Source organism: Cheilinus undulatus, linkage group 5 (assembly GCF_018320785.1).
Source record: "Cheilinus undulatus linkage group 5, ASM1832078v1, whole genome shotgun sequence".
In the NCBI taxonomy this organism is placed as follows: Eukaryota; Metazoa; Chordata; class Actinopteri; order Labriformes; family Labridae; genus Cheilinus; species Cheilinus undulatus.
Genome location: NC_054869.1, coordinates 23,098,762 through 23,118,104, shown reverse-complemented (window position 1 = coordinate 23,118,104; position 19,343 = coordinate 23,098,762). Strand labels below are relative to the sequence as shown.

Sequence of the window (19,343 nt, the reverse complement as noted above, 5' to 3'; positions counted from 1 at the left end):
TTTTTTAAGCAGTACTGTCTACATGACAGTGACTAAAGCAATGGCAGGGCTATTTATTAATACCCCGGCATATGATATCACTCATTTCTAGCTGGAAGTGACTTTAAGTTGAAGTCTTTGTTTTCACATCTTACAGGCAAGAAGAGATAAGGTAGAATGAACTCATCCTTCGTCTCTTTTTTTCTCTCTCTCCCTCGCTCTCTTTCTCTCAGTGTCTCTGTGCGTAATACCTTAAATATATGACATCTTTACCCTATTGTATGAGGAAAAATTAAAATTAAAATCCTCAACTGTTATAATTACAGCATCTATGAGTGTGAAGCAATGTCCCGTGTGTTTCTAAACAGATAAAGATCTGCCTTAATTATTTATATTCGCGTTGTGCAGCGCGGGAGAACTCTGTTGCCACGAGTTTAAAACTCTGGTATAGCTCTGAGCGCCTTCATCATTTGCCAAATTGAAATGAAATCATAAGCAGGATTTCATTTATCATGTTAAAGCATCTTCACATACTGGCAGTGGTGCTGCTGGTGGAGAGAGACACATGTTTTCAAGGCATTTGTTTAAAAACCTGCACTCATCACATGGTCCCGTCTTAATGACGGTAATTGAGACAATACCGTGGCTATTTTTAAATACCCCTGTATATGGTATTGCCGTATTACAGCCCATTCCTAGTGCACAGTACAGTTATGTGATATAGTGCAAGAAAGAAAACCAGCATAGAACAGTGACAAAAAAGTTGTTTGTTACAGGAAATAAACAAAAAAGAGTGACAGTAAGATTCAGGAAAGACAATCAGAGTGCAGAAAATAATCTCAGCAGGGTGCTATAAAGCACCTCAGTGTAGTATGGAAAGGCAAGGGATCAGCTTTTTAATAGCTTTATCTAAGCTTTCGCTGATCGATTAAAAGCTGCTAAGATTCATCTTATATTGGTAGGGAGGATCTGATCAAGACGTTTATTTTGTTCTTCTCTTAAAAGGAACCCTGCATGATCAGACAAGTTCATGTTGTTGGATAGGTATTTGTATTTCTTGTATGTATATTGAACTAAAAAACTCACTCGATATCTGCATTTTGAGTACATTTGAGTTTATAAACTCACCAGGATAAAGAGGAAAGAGAAACGTATATTTGGGGAATGTTCCAGGGGATCACTAAAGCGTGGCACAACTTGTGCCTCACTTCACAAACACTCATCCCACCCCCCAAACAATACAAAGCATGTTAAAGCAGCTGCACAAAACACCAGTAAACATCCCGTAGCTCAACATGGGGCAGTACAGTGCGACATAGTGTTGCACCTTCCAGAAAAGTCATCCGTGCTACACGTTATTTTACCTCACCACACCGGAGAGTCACGGAGAGAGAGAGGTATGTCTGTGCGCGAGGCACACAGCTGAAGTTACAACTAGAAGACCTGCTCGGCCCTTGAAGGCTTTAATCTTGAGTCTGATGGACTTGAGATTTTACGAAGTAGTGAACCAACCTATATGAAACTGGTATGAAAGCTGTTATAGCAGCAAAAGCTGCAAGCAGAAAAAATGTCTGAAAAAGTTTACTGCATAGCAACGGCGAGGAGCCCTGTGACATTGTGACATCACACTACCAGCGCGGACCAAATCATGGCGTCCCCTGGTGAGTTTCTGAGCACAAATTAACCAAAATACAGATATCGAGTGAGTTTTTAGTTCAGTATACATTTGAGAGATACAAATATCTATCCAACAAGGTGAACTTGTCTGATCATGCAGGGTTCCTTTTAAAGGTGACAGAAATAATGTACAGCATGTTCACTGTAATACAATGTGGAGGAACTTTTGTGTGCAAACAGTCTTATTAGAGTTGTATTAGGAAGGAGGAAAACTGATGGCTGCTTCAGTTCATTCAGATTTTTCACAAATTCTTCTCAAACATCAACAACACGACTTAACATTGACCAGTGAAGTTTTGATAAATCAGAGGGAAGGCAGTTTAATCACTTCATTTTATTTCATTAGGTTCAAATGGCTGATTTTTCATTCAAGAACACAGAATAATGGTTTCTACTTGTTTATAAAAAATATATAAAGTAGTATAAAATAATATTGAGGCCTTTTCAGCCGTCACTAAGAGGGGTGTTGACTATGGTAACTTAGACAAAGTACAGTGTTAAAGGAACACTTACAGAGTACCGTCCAGAACTGCCCTCTTTGTAAAGTGTCTTCACATAACTTAGGTTATGAATTATGGATACAAACATTGATTGATTGCTTGATTGATTGATTAGCTTTGAAATTAAGAACTGGCTTATTTTGTTCTGTCTGTTGCTCTCTCAAAGACAGTGATGGCTTTTTAGGATTTGTCAGAGGACATGGTGTTCTTGATATGGGATTTGTCCACCTCAACTCAGGCAGGACTTGTTTCAGACCACTGGCCTTAACTAAAGACTTGTTCGCCGTAAGCTGAGACTTTGTGGTCATTGCAAAGGACTTTGAGGGCACACTCACACTAGGAAATCCTACCATGCCTGGGCACTTTTAAGCCTAAAGTCCAGTACATTTGACCAGTGCTAGTATGCTCTTCTGCGCTTGGTCGTGGCACGCTTCCCCGGCCTTGGCACGAAAGGACAAGGTGGGCAAAAGCATGGCATGAATGCAAATGAAGAAGCACCAGCTTGGAAATATGACATAACATGACATGGACCTGCCATTTACGCAAGAGATTATTTGGAAAATAATGATTTGCATTATTTACAAATTTAAATATATCTAATACACATTTTTTGCCCTTTTTTTACTATTTGTAATTAAAGTAAAGGAAAAGGTTAGTATAATGCAATAAATTATTTGAATGAGGCACATTGAACAAGTAACATCATACAAAGGGTGCACGGGGTTATTATTGCTCTCGTCATGGTAAAAACGTATTTATGGTAAAAAGTATAAAAAGTATGTATTTAGAACTTAACAATTAATTTCAGTCCAGACATAGGCTGTCCTATGCCATAAGAGACGTGTTTGGTGTGGGAGCAGCACCAAAGGGCTCCAAAATCATGCACAGAGATGGCCCTGTTCATGGCGCATGTAGGATGTCAGTGGGATTTATAGTATACTGACAGGCACAAGAGCGACTGTAGGATTCGTAAGAGTTCAAAAGTTGGGGTTTCATTCAGCAGGGGAAGGGCTCTGAACTTTATGAGCTGATCAGGCTCCAGATTAGGCGCTCTGTTGAGGAATAAATCTCCTCTCCTCATTGGACTCTGTGTTAACGCACTGATCCCAGGTCAGGTAAAATACCCCGGTGTCAAATCAGATATATAAATGGGTTGCTTTTTTACAGCCTTAAATAAAAACAACTTAATATATATCTATGGTGAGTCTTTAAGACTTAGAAATTCATCATCAGTGGATGCTCCATGTGATGTTGCGAGGCGTGACGTATCTGTGCTCAGGCCTAGATGTGTCGGGCTGTGTGGGTGCAGGCCAGAAGGGGGACTGGGAAGGGGGGTCAAATGCCTTTAGCACTGTACGAGTACAGATTGCCTCATGTTAGTGCACCCTGACACTTCTCTTCACCATAGACTCTTCACCATAGACTCTTCACCTAGACAACAACACTTCAGTGTTGTTGTCTAGGAAATCTTTTTGATCAGCTTTTTCTCTGACAGTTGATTTCAGATTTGCCCTTCTCAATTGAAGAGCTTTTTTGCCATCAATCAAGATTTTATTTAGGACTTCTTTATGGTTTGAAACTTGTCTTAACTTGAAACTTAAACCATGATGTGGTCTAACTTGCAGGTCTTGACACTAACTTCTAATCTCTTCTGATATGGACTGTGATTTAAGATTAATCGGGCTACTTATTGATCAAGAAACTAGTCTGCTATCATGTCATATATTACAGCTGTTTCTCTGTTTGTTTTTTGGTCAGATGGTGGGAAAGATGGGTGGAGAGGCCATGTCCCACCTCAACAGCTCCTCAGGAAGTGTTGAGCCTTCATTGTACTACCCCGGCCAGAAACGACCAGGAGAGGATGGAGGTGAGGAGGACAATATAAGAATAATGCAAATCAATGTACACTTTCACAGTAAAGACACTCATTATTTCCTATGGTTATTTTACATTTCAAACTAGCTTTGCGAGTTAATGGAAACATGAATTTTCTGATGACATTCGCTCTGCCTCCTAAAGAACAAAAATGTATTATTTAGGCACAAAGCAGAAACTATTTTAAACAAGAAAGAAATTACTTGAACATTGAATACAGGCTGTATCCTATCAATATGCAGTGCTGAAATTGTTCTTTTGGCCTTTGTTTAGTCAGACCGCAAAAAGAAAAACATCCCGAATGTAGAACCTTCTGCCAGATATCAGCCCTTTATCTTTAACCTGAGCTCTACCCTTGCACCTCATCAGGATTCTGCTGTCTGAAAATAACAATTACTCTAGATAAAAAAGCTTTTTTTCCCTTCAGCAAGGGCCACAGCCCTTATCATATTATAATCTTTTTTACCCACCTGAACCCTTTCACTCCTCCGTGTTCTCTCTATAACCATTGCCCTGTACTGAAACCCTTCACCCTACCTGCAACAATTAACCCTTCCGAGAGCTTTTCACCCAGGTAACACTCTGAACTTCATCTACAACTAAAGCCTGATTTATGTTGCTACATCAGAGATATACTGTAACATTCACCGTAGGTCCACAAAGCCCTGAACCCTATGCAGAGGCTTATGCATGTAGCCAACATGCTCTGTCTAAAATGTGGCACACATCAGCACAGGACAGACTGCAAACCCTGTGATTGGTCTGCTGGGTAGCACTGTGTACTTGCTGGTCCCTTGACTTATTTCTTACAGGCATATTGTACTCTAGACTACGCATTCCCAAAGGCTCGCGGGAGATTTTTTGGGGAGACCAAATAAGTCAGAACATGTTTCCTACAGTATTTAATGCAGCATTTCTGTCTGCAGCACACCTTATAGCCACACGTTGGGCTGTAAGGTGTGCTGTTCAAGTAGGGCTGGGCAATTAATCGCAAATTAGATTAAATCACAATATATGGGGAAAAAATTGCAATTTGATTATTTTTGCAAATCGCTCAGCCCTATGCTTAAGTCACAGTTTTTGATGCTTGGTTAATAAAAAAAAAGAAATGCATTGTTCAAGAACAGGTACACTGAAAGCCCAAGGGGTTGAACATGTGAAGAAAGTCTATGACAGAGGTGAAGTGGTCTTTTCCAAGCTTGTGAAACAGAAAGCACCAGGTCAGGACCAGACTGAGTCTGGAATTAACGTTAAGCAAGCTACCACCAGTCATCGGCTCAACCTACTAGCTGGTGCAGAAGGCAGACTTTATAAGCACTAATGTACAGAAAACAAAGTTGTTAAGTCGCAATGGCTTTTTTGGGCAACACTGCTCTAGACTGACATAAATGGCTACAGATAAAGATACACTTTATCTAAACTACTTGCAAGAATTTGAAAATATTCAACCTGCATTTCTTCATCCATGGCACTCTCAGTGGCTGAACAAGTGCAAAAAATGCCCCATCCTCTGCATCATCTGATTCAGCTGCTGTATTCTCCATTTCCTCTGATGCTTCCTCTCTTTTCCTCTTTGCAACAACTGCAGTATAATCAAATGCTCAAAATTTATCAGCACCATATTCAACTTAATATGCTCTATTTCGCGTTCAATAATTTTTTTCATACACAAACGAGCAGAAAATAAGGCGGCGGTCCTGGAACTGCCATTTATGTGGAGCAGAGGTGTCTTTGACTAAGGATTTTCAGTCAAATCTGATTTGTCAGATTTTGCCTTTAGTCGACTAATAGTCGAACAGTGTTTCTGCTAGACTTTTTTGTCCCCTTTCAAAATGACCAGCAGTCCTGAAGAATTCTGGCCATGTAGAACAACTACTGGACATTTGTTTAAACATTATTTTGCTGCATTAACAGCAGCAAAACGCATAAATCTCTCTCTTATTTTTCTTTGTGTAAGTGGTTTAAAGTATCAAAATGAAGGCTGCGCGCTTTTCCCTCCACACGCAGTCAGTAACACAATACACGCCCACGTCAAACTCATAAACAACAGTTAACTTCACATTAGCACCGTTAGCCTGTTAGCACTTCGACCGCTATCATAACTTTGCAGCTTACAACAGCCAAATACCATCCTCCACCGACAACAACGAAACATCCAAACATAACTCCCCAGTGCTCTATTAACTGGACACTGCGTTAGAACTCTACATTTCAAACAAAAAATGAGTCTTACTGTCAGTCGTCTAATATCAGTCCCCATGATGATATAACTGCAACCTCTGCTAAAGCTGGAAATCCAACCATCCTGGTTTATTTGGACTAGTCCCAAACAGACAAAAGCTCCACAGCAGATAGTCCAGTCCAGTCCTCCCCTCATTAATGGCTTATCCAAGACTACTTCTGCTGATTAGCCAGGACATCCCGAGCATTAACAACCAGCTACGTTGAAGAGAGACAGAGCCTTCGTTATCAGCTCCAAGTGGTCCATGCTGTTCTGCGCGATGTGATTCTATGTTAACTACAATCCAACTTTATATGAGGATTGGTCATAGGTAGTTTATCGAAGTCCACTACAACTCTGCTCGGCGTAGGCCTCTCTCTCTCTGCTGCTGCATCGGTGTTTACGACGCTCAGCTATACAGTTCCCTTTGTTTCAGCCTCTTCATTACTCGCAGCAATGACGTACTCAAAATCCCTCCATACCGCTGATGATATTAAGCCTTTGGTTAACCAGGAAAACCTCACTTAGATTAAAATTCTGCTTTACAAGAAAGTTCTGGTCAGACTTTCCCTGCACAGTCCCCAGCAGTACTGAGCATGCGCGGAGAGACAGATTTGCTTTGACGTCATCGTGCATACATAATTAGCCATGTGCTTGCCGTCTGAAGAGATAAACAACCCCAGCACCGCAGGACAGTAGATGTAGTGAGATTTGGCAACTTTTAGTTTATATTAACGCATTCTTGCAACGTATCTTCTAGGTTACACAAAATATAATATGCGAGTATTCAGTATTTACTTATCTGGTTATTGGCATGTTTTCTGCCGGATATTTTGACCAGTTATATTTTTATCTGCCGGACTTCTGCCCTTTTTACCGGCCAATGACCGGCAAATGCCGGCTAACAGAAACCCAGGCTTTGCAGCCATGGGCACCCCCATGGAGTCAGAATGGTACGATCTTGGTTACATAACAACATTCAACTATGAGGTTCATAGTTGAATCAGACTCCTCCGAATCAAATTGTCGAATCGCAGACTATTCTGGATCACCCCTGATGTGGAGTATCGCATAGCAACACAGATGTGCCAATGGATGAATATGTAGTGCTCCCCATGTTGTAGGGCACTCCACAGATGCATTAAATAGTTTTTATTACTTAGAACCTTGAAATCTGAACATGTTTCACTCCTTGGTAACTTTTCAGTGTGATCTAGAAACTTCTACCTGAGCTGGACCACCTACCCTAATGATGACAATTAACAAGAGCCAACACCTATAAGCAAAACTATAACCTTTTCACTTCTGCTTGACTCTTTGACTTTGCTTATAACATTGCCTTGACCGAAACCCTATACTTTTTTGAAACCTTAACAATAGCAGAACCTTTCTCTGTATCTAGATCTTTCAAGACTCACATAACCAAGAACCTTTCGGCTCCTGCATTACTCTTCCAATAGACTCAGAATCTTGTATGTGACTGTAAAATATCTATATATAGAAGAAAAACGTAAGATGAATACTCACATTCGACCCTCTATAAACTGACTGTGATAGCTTTTTACCTGAGGTTTATTCCTTCTCCTGACCAAAATCTTGTTGGGGGCCTAAAATTGCTTAAAAGATTGAATCTAATTAATAACCTAAAATAATTGAATCTAATTAAGAACCAGTCTCATCTTAAGGCTTTTGTTTGAAACCTGCTTTTTCCTCACCAGACCTTGAGCTTTCCAAATTGAGTAATTCATTATAAGATCTGTCTGCTGAGCTAGAATGTTTTTTCACCTGCCCAGAAACAACCCACCATACCAGAAACCTTTCACCTGAGCAAGAGTGTATCATTTTTAATGATTGTGTCAACGAGTCAAGAACTTCTTTCAGCAATTCTTCTTTTGTGTTTCAAGAACATTATTTTTCATCCATAATCACTGCCAGTGTTGTCCACAGCTCCATCATGTTACTTACACTAGACCAGACAGTGTTCATGTCTAATCTCTACCTCTTTCTCTCAGTAGGTAACCAGCTAGCAGCCATGGGGCATCAAAGGTACGACCAGCAGTTCATATTGATTAAACACACACTCATACACACACAGAGCACAGCGGCACATATAATGACGTGTGTTCAGCATCATAGTCTTGTTTGCAAATAGACATGAGTGTGTGGGGGCTGTGGTGTAACAGCAGATAAATGTTTATAGATTTGTCCTCCTACAGTCATAATCATAAACATAATAACTTATTGACACATGCACACATATATAAAACACTCTTAGTTTGGCTGTGGGTTTATTGTGTGAACAGGATGTTAATGTGAATTTGTGTGTGTTACAGCAGGGTAATCACAGAGGATTACAAGGTCCCTGACAGAATGGTGGGCTTCAGTAAGTATGACACCCAACCCTTCAGTCCCTCCTGCTGAGAAGTTGTGTAAAGACTCCTTTGTTGAACCAACATTTTGTTTTTACACATTTCTATTTATCTTTAAAAATATATCTATAATTTCTTTAGTGTCAGTTCTGCTCCTTATCCAGAAACTTCAATGAACATATTCAGTTGGATGTAAAACAGAGGCTCTTACTCTTGACCAGAGCTAGAAATCCTCCGTGTTGGCTAAAGTTTAATTTTACCTAACCATGATTTTTTTTTTAACCTTTGAGTGTTCGACTGTGGAGTATTCAAGCCAGGAATCCCTGTTAGATTCTATATTATGCCATTTTACACCAGAAACAAACACTTACAGCCTGGTTGAAAGATAAAGGTTCTGGTCTGATAAGCTCTCTTTGCAAGAGGGGTGAAGTTGTACATGGCTCATCTATTTTGTTATTATGAAGCATAATACTTCTGAATATCTTTGCATATATTTTGGCCTGGCCATGTTGACTGATAGTTGGGTATGTAGCAGTCATTTGTCAGATGGCTTAAGGTTGCCTCAACTCTCTGATTGTAAGCTAGCTTTTCCTAAATAACAACCGCCAGCATTGGACTTTCATCATGTTTCTTTAGAAACCAATGGATGACCTCACTAACCTTTCATTCGTTTTTTATGCAGTCTGTAGTTTATACATAAGAGTCCTTTTAACTGGCTAAATCCATTTTCATATGACGTACAGTGCCTATAAAAAGTATTCACCTCCTTAGATGTTTTATCCTTTAATTAATTTTATAAATAAATCATGGTCAAAATGATTTGGCTTTTTTGATGAAAGAAAATACAAAAAAACGCTCTAATGTCAAAGTGCAAACAGGTGAAGTCTGGAGTAAAGTCAGTTAAATAGGAATATGTGTTGTAAGATTAGTGACCTCATAAATATTCACCCTTCAAGTCGGTATTTGGTAGATGCACCTTTGGTTGCAATCACAGCACTGAGTCTGTGTGGATAGGTCTCAGTCAGGCTTGCACATCTGAAATTTTGCTCCATTCTTCTTTCCAAAACTGCTCAGGCTCTGTTACGTTGCACGGGTATCCAGCATGAACAGCCCTTTTTAGTTCAGCCACACATTCTCTATTGTATTGAGGTCTGGGCTTTGACACTGCCACTCCAGAACATTCACCTTGTTGTCTTAATACCATTTCCATGTAGCCTTCGCTGCATGCTTCAGTTCATTATCTTGATGGATAATGATTCTCCCAAGCCATAGTTCTTTTGTAGACTGAATACGAAAATCCTCCAGGATTTTACTGTTTTGTTGCATTCATTTTACCCTCTACCTTTACAAGTCTTCCAGGGCAGACTGCCGAGAAGCATCCCCATGGCTTAATGCTGCCACCACCGTGCTTCACAGTGGGGATAGTGTGTTTGTGGTGATGTGCGGTGTTTGGTTTCCACCAAACATAGCATCTTGTCTGATTTCCAAAAGCACCATTTTGGTGTCATTAGACCAAAGAACTTAATTCTACTTGACTATGGAGTCTCCAACATGTTTTCTCTTTGCCACTTTCCCATAAAGCTTTGAAGAACCCAGGTAACAGTTGTTGTATGAGTATCTCCCATCTCAGCTGCTGAAGCTAGTAACTCCTTCAGAGTAGTCATAGGTGTCTTGTAGGGCTGGGTATTGCTAAGAACCTCACGATTCAATTCGATTCCAATTCTTTAGGTTGCGATTCAATTCGATATCGATTCGATATTGATTTAAATACTTTGATGTTGATTCAGTAAGCAGTAGAAATACACAAATGACCTGTTGACAATTTTTTATAATTATTTTTGTGAACATATGTGGTAGGTCACCTCAAATTTTTTAGCAATAAAAAATCTGAAAATAAAAATTTGCACAATAATAACTTATTGTGCATAAGGAGTACAAAAGTAAAAAAACATGCCACTTCTGTATAAACACTGAAAAAGTAAAGTGCATGTAAACTTCAAAGGGATACTTCAACATTTTGGCAAATTTGCCCATTGCCCTTATTCCTTTAGTCTCGGTAATAGGTTTGTTACCTTTAGTTGTCAGTGCAAGTTGTTTCTAGATCGGCGCTGCCGAGTTTGGACCTGCTGTGCCAACTCAATGTACGCAGACGGTATTCCGGCTTTCCCTCATCAAACTCATCAAATACACAATCCAACAACTCCAAAACTCTCACGTGAACAAGTTGTGACCTGCACATTCATGACGCTATGAAATAATAATGGAACAATACGATAAGGAGATGTTTTAAAGATAAATGCAAAGCCAGAACTACAATCCAGACATGGTTGCTGCACTGTGTCACTCCGGCCAGTGGTTTACTCAAGAAATAGTTCCGAGCATTTGCTTCATGTGTCGTAATGTTACAAAATTATACGTTATTATTTCATAGCGTGGTGAATGTGTAGGTCACAACTTGTCCACATGAGTGTTTTGGAGGAACTCGGCTGTGGCGATCTAGAAACAGCTTGCACCGACAACTAAAGGTAACAAACCTATTACCAAGACTATAGGAATTATGGCAATGGGTGAATTTGCCAAAATGTTGAAGTATCCCTTTAATAATATTTCTTTCTTCTTGGAAATTGTGATAAACCTCACATAACATGGTTATGGTTGTTTGTTTTTTGGTCGAGTGCGGCCTCCGTCCATACAACGCGAATCACACGCACAGTGACCCCACTGGCCAGGAGGTGAATCTATTCAGAGGATTTGCTGACTCGATATTGAATTGAGGGGGGAAATATTGCGATGCATTGATTAATCAATATTTTTACCCACCCCTAGTGCCTTGGTGGCCTCTCTCACGAGTCTCCTTCTTGTACGGTCTCTCAGTTTCTGAGGACGGCCTGATCTAGGCAGATTTGAACACACACCATAATTCATTCATTTCTTGATGATGGGTTTAGCTCAGCTGTGGGGGATGTTCAGTGCCTTGGAAATTTCTTTTGTATCCACGACCTGATATATGCTGACGAACTGGAAATCTTTAGGAGTTTTATGTATTGGTTAAAATACCATTACACTGTCTGCCTGGCCTGTAGGCTTTATAGCTCACTGAAGATACAACAACATGCGTCCTTTTACCTCACCCATAAATAGTAACCTCAGCCTAAATTTTTCATTTAGTCCAGACCAGTTAACTCATCAGCTGATCTGAACTCTTACACTGATCCAGAATCTGAGACCATTCAAACTTGAACAACTCTTTTTTCCATTACATTAAAAAAACAACCAACCAATGTTACGACTACAACCTTTTTGTCTTTCCTAGATGTTGTATTAAAAGTGTTCTTCTCTCTTACAGTTATCGGTAGAGGAGGTGAACAGATCACCAGGATCCAGTTGGAATCTGGCTGTAAAATCCAGATAGCTGCTGGTAAGGATATTGATTTTTTATGCTATTCTTAACAGGGCTTTCTTGAGTACAAATTCAAATTTTAAACTGTGTTTTTTTTTTTGTCAAATTGGAGGTGTGAATCATTGAGAGCCTGCATGTGAAGACTTTATGCATAGTTTTGACTCACTGCTTTTTATCTCATAGTTATTTCAAATGGTTAAATCAGAGTTCTGAAGTTTCTCGGTTCTGAAGTTGGAAGCTTTACAGAAGCAACAGGCTTGGTGCCTTTTGAGGAAAAATAAAGCAAAAAATGTAAACATTTACATAGACAGTTGAAATCTTTGTGTTTAACTGAACTGCAGTACATAAATATCACTGTTGTGTATCTGCTTGCACAGACAGTGGAGGTCTAATGGAGCGGCCTTGTTCCTTGACTGGAACTCCAGAGAGCATCGAGTGAGTTTCCAAATGTCCACCACTCACTAAAATGAAAAAAGCCACCTTCACATCTCCTTCTGTTTCTCACTTCCTTTTTGTGTGGGTTTTCAGGCAGGCAAAGAGGCTGCTGGTTCAGATAGTGGACCGCTGCAGAAATGGTCCTGGTTTCCATGGCGACGGGGAAGGTGGGCCCTCAGTGCAGGAGATGCTGATCCCGGCGAGTAAGGTGGGGCTGGTGATTGGCCGAGGAGGCGACACCATCAAGCAGTTGCAGGTAAGATCAGTGCACTTACTGCTGGGTCATGAGAGTACAAACCACTGAGGTGGCTACCAGTTCATCTCTTACCTATGCTGTGTTTTTGTGTCAGGAGCGTGCTGGGGTGAAGATGATGATGATCCAGGACGGTCCAATGCCAACAGGAGCTGACAAACCTCTCCGCATCTCTGGAGATCCATACAAAGTGCAGGTAAAAACACATTTAGGCCCTCGAACCCTTAATTGCCTGGTGAAACTTTATATAATGTGCATCAGCAGAAATATTTGTTCATAAAGAAAGCACATTTTCACTGACAAAAGTTTGACCCCAAGATCATTCATGTTTACCGTGGTTAGTGAAACACTAATCTGGGTAGTTATTGCACTTCCAGTATATCAGAGACAACAAAAACAGTTTTGAAAACATCTCCAAGAGGGCTACTTAATAATCGCTTCAATTCAAGCCCACTTCAGTCCAGTTTTCACTTCATTACCTGTCAGCTTAGTCACATTGGCAGCCAAGGTTTGTGCCATTATTTATCAGATGCACTCCAACATGAGCTTTACCAGAAGTAAAGCGTAATTTTTAACTGTTAGGTCTGTACTGTTATAAGCAGTCGTACTTTATCTTTACTCTGAATAACTAAGTTGGTATGAACCCTCTATCAGACATTTTAGTGGGATTTTAATCCAGTAAACAGGGCCGTTGCAGCCCCATAAACAACTGTTTTCTTTTTGTGACTTTACAGGAAAAGAATGCTCACTGTGTAAGAAAAGCTTTATCAGTCAAAGTTCAAAGCTCAGTTCGAGTACCTCTACCAGAAAACATGACAAATGACAAGAAGACCCCAGGCTCCTAACCTGCACCTATGGTTATTCCATCTAAAACCAAGTCTGAAAATATCAACAAGCTGATTAGAACAACAAACAAAAGCATGACAGCTGATATCTACCTTAAGATGTGGTTTATACATCTCACTTTTAATAATTAACCTTTTACAAAGGGTAGACCGTATCCCATATAATGGTGAGACCAGTGTACTAACCAATACAGCCTCCACTATCACACATTGCATGTGACTTTGCAACTGATAATACGCCCCCATTTAAGCCTTGTTTCCATCAAGGGGTCCGATTTGATTCAGTATGGTTTGGTACGCTAAACCCCAAAATAGTTTGCGTTTCCACAGACACCCGTGCCCTCAGTTGGTGGGCGGGCTGTAAAAGCTATGCATGTGAAGTCACAGACAGTGCGAGTCTGCTGGTTCAGTCTCAGAGTTGTAGGAGAGAATGAGTGACAGAAATCTGTAAGGAATACGCATTAAAGCATTAAACAGTTTTATTTCAGCTGAAAGTGCTTTAAAAAAAAACTAATTATGTTAACCGCTGTCAGTACAGATCCTCAGCTGATGGAATACGTGTACAGAAATGTTTAGAGTCGTAACTGTAGTTAATACGTGAATATATTTATTCTAGAACGGTTTATACAACAAAATATGAAAGTTTAGAGCTGTATTGTGAGAATTCGCCACATTAAAAATAAGGTAAAAGTTCAGCTGGTGTTAAAATCAAACTAGATTATGTCAGAAATCCTGGGTGCTCTGATCTCATTTAAAATGGGCTGCAGCCCAAAGTTTAACGAGTACGTTCAACAACCACAGAGCTATCTTTTTACAATTTACCTAAAGTAAGAAGTAGATGAATAACTAATTACAGTACAGAGAATGAACTGATCTTAGGCTTCGTATTCACAAAATTTCCGCATTAGTTTAGTTTCACATCCATCATGGACAGACCAAGCTGCTGTGAGCCTCCTGCCTCTGCTTTGTGTTCTTAAGATCAGGTCAAGATAAATGTCAGGAAACTTGATTTGTGGCCAGATATCAATTTCCACAGACTAGGAAACAGTGTGGATCTCTGTGGAGTCCAAATATACCTGGTTAATGCAGACATTAGTCCTTTTTTCTCCCGTTTTCGCTGCTCCTCACAGAGACTTCCGTGTTTTGAAGCCTGGAGGCAAGCAGCTGTGTGCTGACGTGACGTCAGTGCAAACCCCTATTGTTGTGTGTGTAGCTCCACCTTTTTGGGACGGATATGTAAGATTGGTACCCCTGTGGAAGGGTGCTGAAAAGTGGGATGGTGTGGGTCGGTTTCTTGTGACCCTTTCCAACTTTTGCTCTGTGGAAACACAAAAACAAGCGTGCCGTTCTGCACCGAACAGAGCCAGACTGCTTGGTGGAAATGACCTATTAGTGTATCTGGCATGCACTTACGGCTCAAACGTGCCGAAATATATTGCAATGCAAACTTGGCTGTCAATGCCACTTTAACCAGGATTTTCCTCCTTAGGTCATGATCCTGCTGTAGTAAAACGCTGTGGTGTACGGTTAAGTTAATAAAGTTTGTGGAGCATTGATTTTAACAAAATGACAAAATTCAAGAAGGCAAGTGACCAGTGCAGAAACGCGGCACAACTCTGGGCAATTGGGTCACAGTCTTTGCTGCAGCACTTAACTGTCAATGTTACCGTAGACTGAGTCCTCAACTTTGTACTGGTAACTAGCGCGGGTAAAAACCCCACAAATTGAAAACAGACTGTTTTGTGCTAACTGCGTCTTATATCATGACTCAACTTTGAATCTGGACATTCCAAATGTAAATATTCACAACTTCTTATGCCTCTTCTCGTCCTGCAGGCGGCAAGAGAGTTGGTGTTGGAGGTGATCAGGGAGAAGGATGGAGACTTCAGGTCAGGGCGCAATGACTTCAGCGCTCGACTTGGAGGAACCAATTTGGATGTATGACAAACACTATTAGCGTTTTTGCATTTGTCACGAAAACACTGTCCATTAAGTCTTGTTTTAAGAGACATTTATAAGTAGTCTGTCCCTCTGCAGGTTCCAGTTCCCCGGTTTGCTGTGGGAATTGTGATTGGCAGGAATGGAGAAATGATAAAGAAGATCCAAAATGACGCTGGGGTCCGAATCCAGTTTAAAGCAGGTCTCTCTATACCACTGAATCCACATCATGCAGATTTGTTTACAGTAGTGAAATCCCTTTATTTCGTATTGAATTTATGATTTAACCCCTGTGCACCTTGTAATTTTGGCTTTTTGATGCATATTAGCCCAACTCTACTCTATTTGTAATTCTGTCTCTCTTTATCTTTTCTAATAAAAGGTGAAAAGCCAAAAAATAACTTAAACAGATGATAACCTCTGGTCTAATAACACGAAAAGACATCATTTGGATTAATTCAGTTAAAAAGTTGGGTGTTTTAACTAAAACAATCAAATGAAATAGTTATCTTTTAGCTTATGCTTTGATACAGTGCTAATTTTGTTGACTGAAACTATAACTAAAAATGTTCGTCGACAGCCTTTTTTTTCCAGGACAAAAACTAGACTAAGACTAACAAAAATAGATCTATGATAACTAAAACTGACAAAAACTAAGTTTAGTTTTATCAAGATGACTAAAACTAGACTAAAATGTAATGTAGTTTTTATCGGACATTCAGAATCCGGGATATTTCTCCACTGTGGTTAAATCTGTCAAAAAACAATGCATCAGTAGCTTTTCTGCCTCTCAGCTATAGAAAGCAGGGACCCCAGGTTTAGCAGAGTGCCTAGAACCTACTACCATGATTTGGTATGAGATTTAGGCAAGAAAATAAATGCTTGGACTAAAAGTGAAGACTAAAATGTTGAGACTTTTTATAGACCAAACTAGGCTAAAATGTTTTTGAGTTTTGTCGACTAAAACTATAAAGGGTAGAAATGACTAAAACGTGACTAAAACAACAAAAAAAAATCATCTAAAGACTACGACTGAAATTAAAAATAGCTGCCAAAATTAACACTGCTTTGATAATAAAGTGATCATAGACTAATACAAAACAGCCTGGCAGCAACCCAGCCCACCCAAGCCTGTGCATGTTCACTCCAAGATGGCCAGCCAAACCCAGCCCTGGCTACAGACCTGTTCAGATCACTCTCAGACACCGGCAGAGAATCTTCTCTCTAAACTCTGTTAGTTACACTGATGAGTTTTTTTCTATGTTAAACAGACTTATGACTGTAGTACATATCTTAGATTTTACTGACAGTCCACAGGAGTTCAGAGGGTTACACGAGCAGACTTCATGATAAAGAAAGGTTGACATCACATCTCTAATGACCTTCTTGGTTGCTTCTGCTGCTGGATAAAATGAGAGCATACCTATTTTTCTCTATGTTGAATCAACACCATGTTCTATTGTCATTTATTGTTTTAATGTATTAAGTGAAATGAGACTCCATAGTTTATGGTGATAATCAAAGGCAGACAACAATGGGACTTCTTGCTTTATTACCCATCTATGCTCTTCTGCATCAAAGTTTAGCACATGAACACCTAGTCCAGTTTGGGTTCTGTTAAGGTGCACTCATGCAAGAGTGACTTTATCTCTCACTACTTCTGTAGATGTGCTTGGCTGACTTCAAGCTGATTTAGTACGACTCTAGTTGAACTAGCATTTTTACATGCATCATAAAAGTTGGACTAAAACAGTTACTCATATTTATTTATTTAGGATTAATCCAGATTACAGAATCTTAACCCATCTATTGACCTCTGCAGATGATGGTATCAGCCCAGAACGTGTTGCCATGGTTATGGGTCAGCCAGACCGCTGTCAGCATGCTGTCCACCTCATCAATGAGCTCATTCAGACCGCGCAGGTAACAAACACACACACTTAGACACACAAACATTGATAGCGAATTGACACTGAACTCTACTCACTGTATATGTGGGTTTTTTTTTTTTTTGCAGGAGCGTGACGGTTTCGGCTCAGCCATGCGTGGTGGGAGGGTCAGAGGGCGTAGTGACTGGACTATGGGCTCACCTGGTCCTCTACAGGAAGTGACCTACACCATCCCAGCTGACAAGTGTGGCCTGGTAATCGGCAAAGGTATGAGTGAGATCTGTTTCTGACTGATAATTTAATCGTTTGTTTGTTTATTGATTTAATTATAGATTTATTTATTTAATGGGCTTATTTACATGTGTGTGTGTTTTGTACTATCATATGGATATTGTTCAAATGAAGCTCATTTTACACAACAAATGTTGTTTAATTGTGTTTTTTTGGTTGTTTTGTAAAATATTCCATGTTAGCATATACGGCAGCTAACCTGACGTGCCAGCTAGACTGTTTTGGTTACGGAAAACTTTGAAAAAATCTCAGAAGGCAATTGGACAAACATTCTGTCTGTCACATTTAGTACAGGCCAATCAGAGCGACCAAAAGGAAGTCGTTGGCATGGAATAAACACAACAACGTGAGTTTTACAGGCAGCCGCTATCACTCATTATCAGTAGGGATGAGGATCGAAATCCGGTACCGACTGGTTGTCGCTACCAACACATTTGATACCAACTAGACCGAATTCTAACGCAGATATTGATACTTCATTTCAAAACCCTGCTAACCCAGGGTATCCCCTTTCCAGCCCAAATGTAAGGCAGGAAGCACGTAATGGATTTTGTGATTTATGTGTCAAGTCACACCATCTTCCTTTCTTATCCTGTATTTGACTGTCATCTTATAAACATATTTACAATATGAAGACAGCTTTTATTCTCCTGCTGACTTTCAACACACTTTTTTCTCTCAAAAGTATCAATTCATCCACCGTTTAGGCACTGGCACCAAATAATAAGTATCAACATAACACCAGTATCAGAAAAAACCCAAACGATACCCAACCCTAGTTATCATGGGAGCCAGTTATTGAATCAAACTTGTGCTGAAGGCTGTCAGGAGAAGAGCAAAGACATTTTTAACACCAGCACCAGCTTTCAGTGCAGCTCTGTACGCTTCTTTTGATAAAGAAGTGGTCCATTTCTAATAAAAACTGCTGCTGTAGCTACAGCTTGTCACTGGTTTCCATTGTTTACTGGCTTGTGGTACAACCGAACCCTTCTTGTAGCTACCGCCTTCTTCTCTTCAAATGACGCTGATTGGTCCGCTCATTCTCAGACTGAGCACAAACATTTCAGATTGATGCGGACAGGTGTGGAATCAGTCGGTCCTTCAGCTTTGCCAGGTTATGTGGCAGCTGCCTGATAAACAAATCTGATAACAAACAACATTTAATTGGAGGGTTTGCAATGTGAGCATCAGGTGGTAAAAGGTTGTGTTGCAGTTTTAAAGAGTCTGTGTTGTGATGGTGTGAACAGAAAAATCTGCACATAAAATCACCTGTAACACAAAAGGTTTCACATTCACCAACTGAAAATGCATTAGAGCTCATTTAATGTAGAAGGGTGAAGAACCTCAATGTATTACAGTACATTACAGACACTGCAGGGTACAGCAAAGAAATGCAAACGCTAACAGTAGAGTAGACTGTGGCAAATTGTAGCACAGTACTTTGAAGAAACAGTTAAAACACTGAAATAAATTAATAGTACCATAGTGCAGAAATTTAACAGAGTGTAGCAGAATCTATGTACATTAAATCAAAGCAGTGAAGTTCAGTATGGAAGCAAAGAAGATTGCAACTAAAAAACAAAGCAAAGTAAAGCACAGTAAAACATCAGTCTGGGAACAAAGCAGCAAAATGTATTAATGACTGCAGTAGAGTAAGGTGAAAAACTGAGA

At 39.9% G+C, this 19,343-nt stretch overlaps 1 protein-coding gene across 1 annotated transcript in view; it reads left to right on the top strand.

Annotated features, from left to right (window-relative positions):
- Nucleotides 1-19,343, top strand: part of LOC121509675 (far upstream element-binding protein 3-like) — a 43,005-nt gene that overhangs the window by 13,971 nt on the left and 9,691 nt on the right. The window contains exons 2-12 of the mRNA XM_041787244.1: nt 3,915-4,023; nt 8,265-8,298; nt 8,586-8,635; nt 11,968-12,039; nt 12,399-12,456; nt 12,550-12,712; nt 12,807-12,905; nt 15,391-15,492; nt 15,592-15,694; nt 17,315-17,415; nt 17,510-17,648. Coding sequence (XP_041643178.1) covers nt 3,915-4,023; nt 8,265-8,298; nt 8,586-8,635; nt 11,968-12,039; nt 12,399-12,456; nt 12,550-12,712; nt 12,807-12,905; nt 15,391-15,492; nt 15,592-15,694; nt 17,315-17,415; nt 17,510-17,648 — 1,030 coding nt within the window. The remainder of the gene's footprint in view (nt 1-3,914; nt 4,024-8,264; nt 8,299-8,585; nt 8,636-11,967; nt 12,040-12,398; nt 12,457-12,549; nt 12,713-12,806; nt 12,906-15,390; nt 15,493-15,591; nt 15,695-17,314; nt 17,416-17,509; nt 17,649-19,343) is intronic.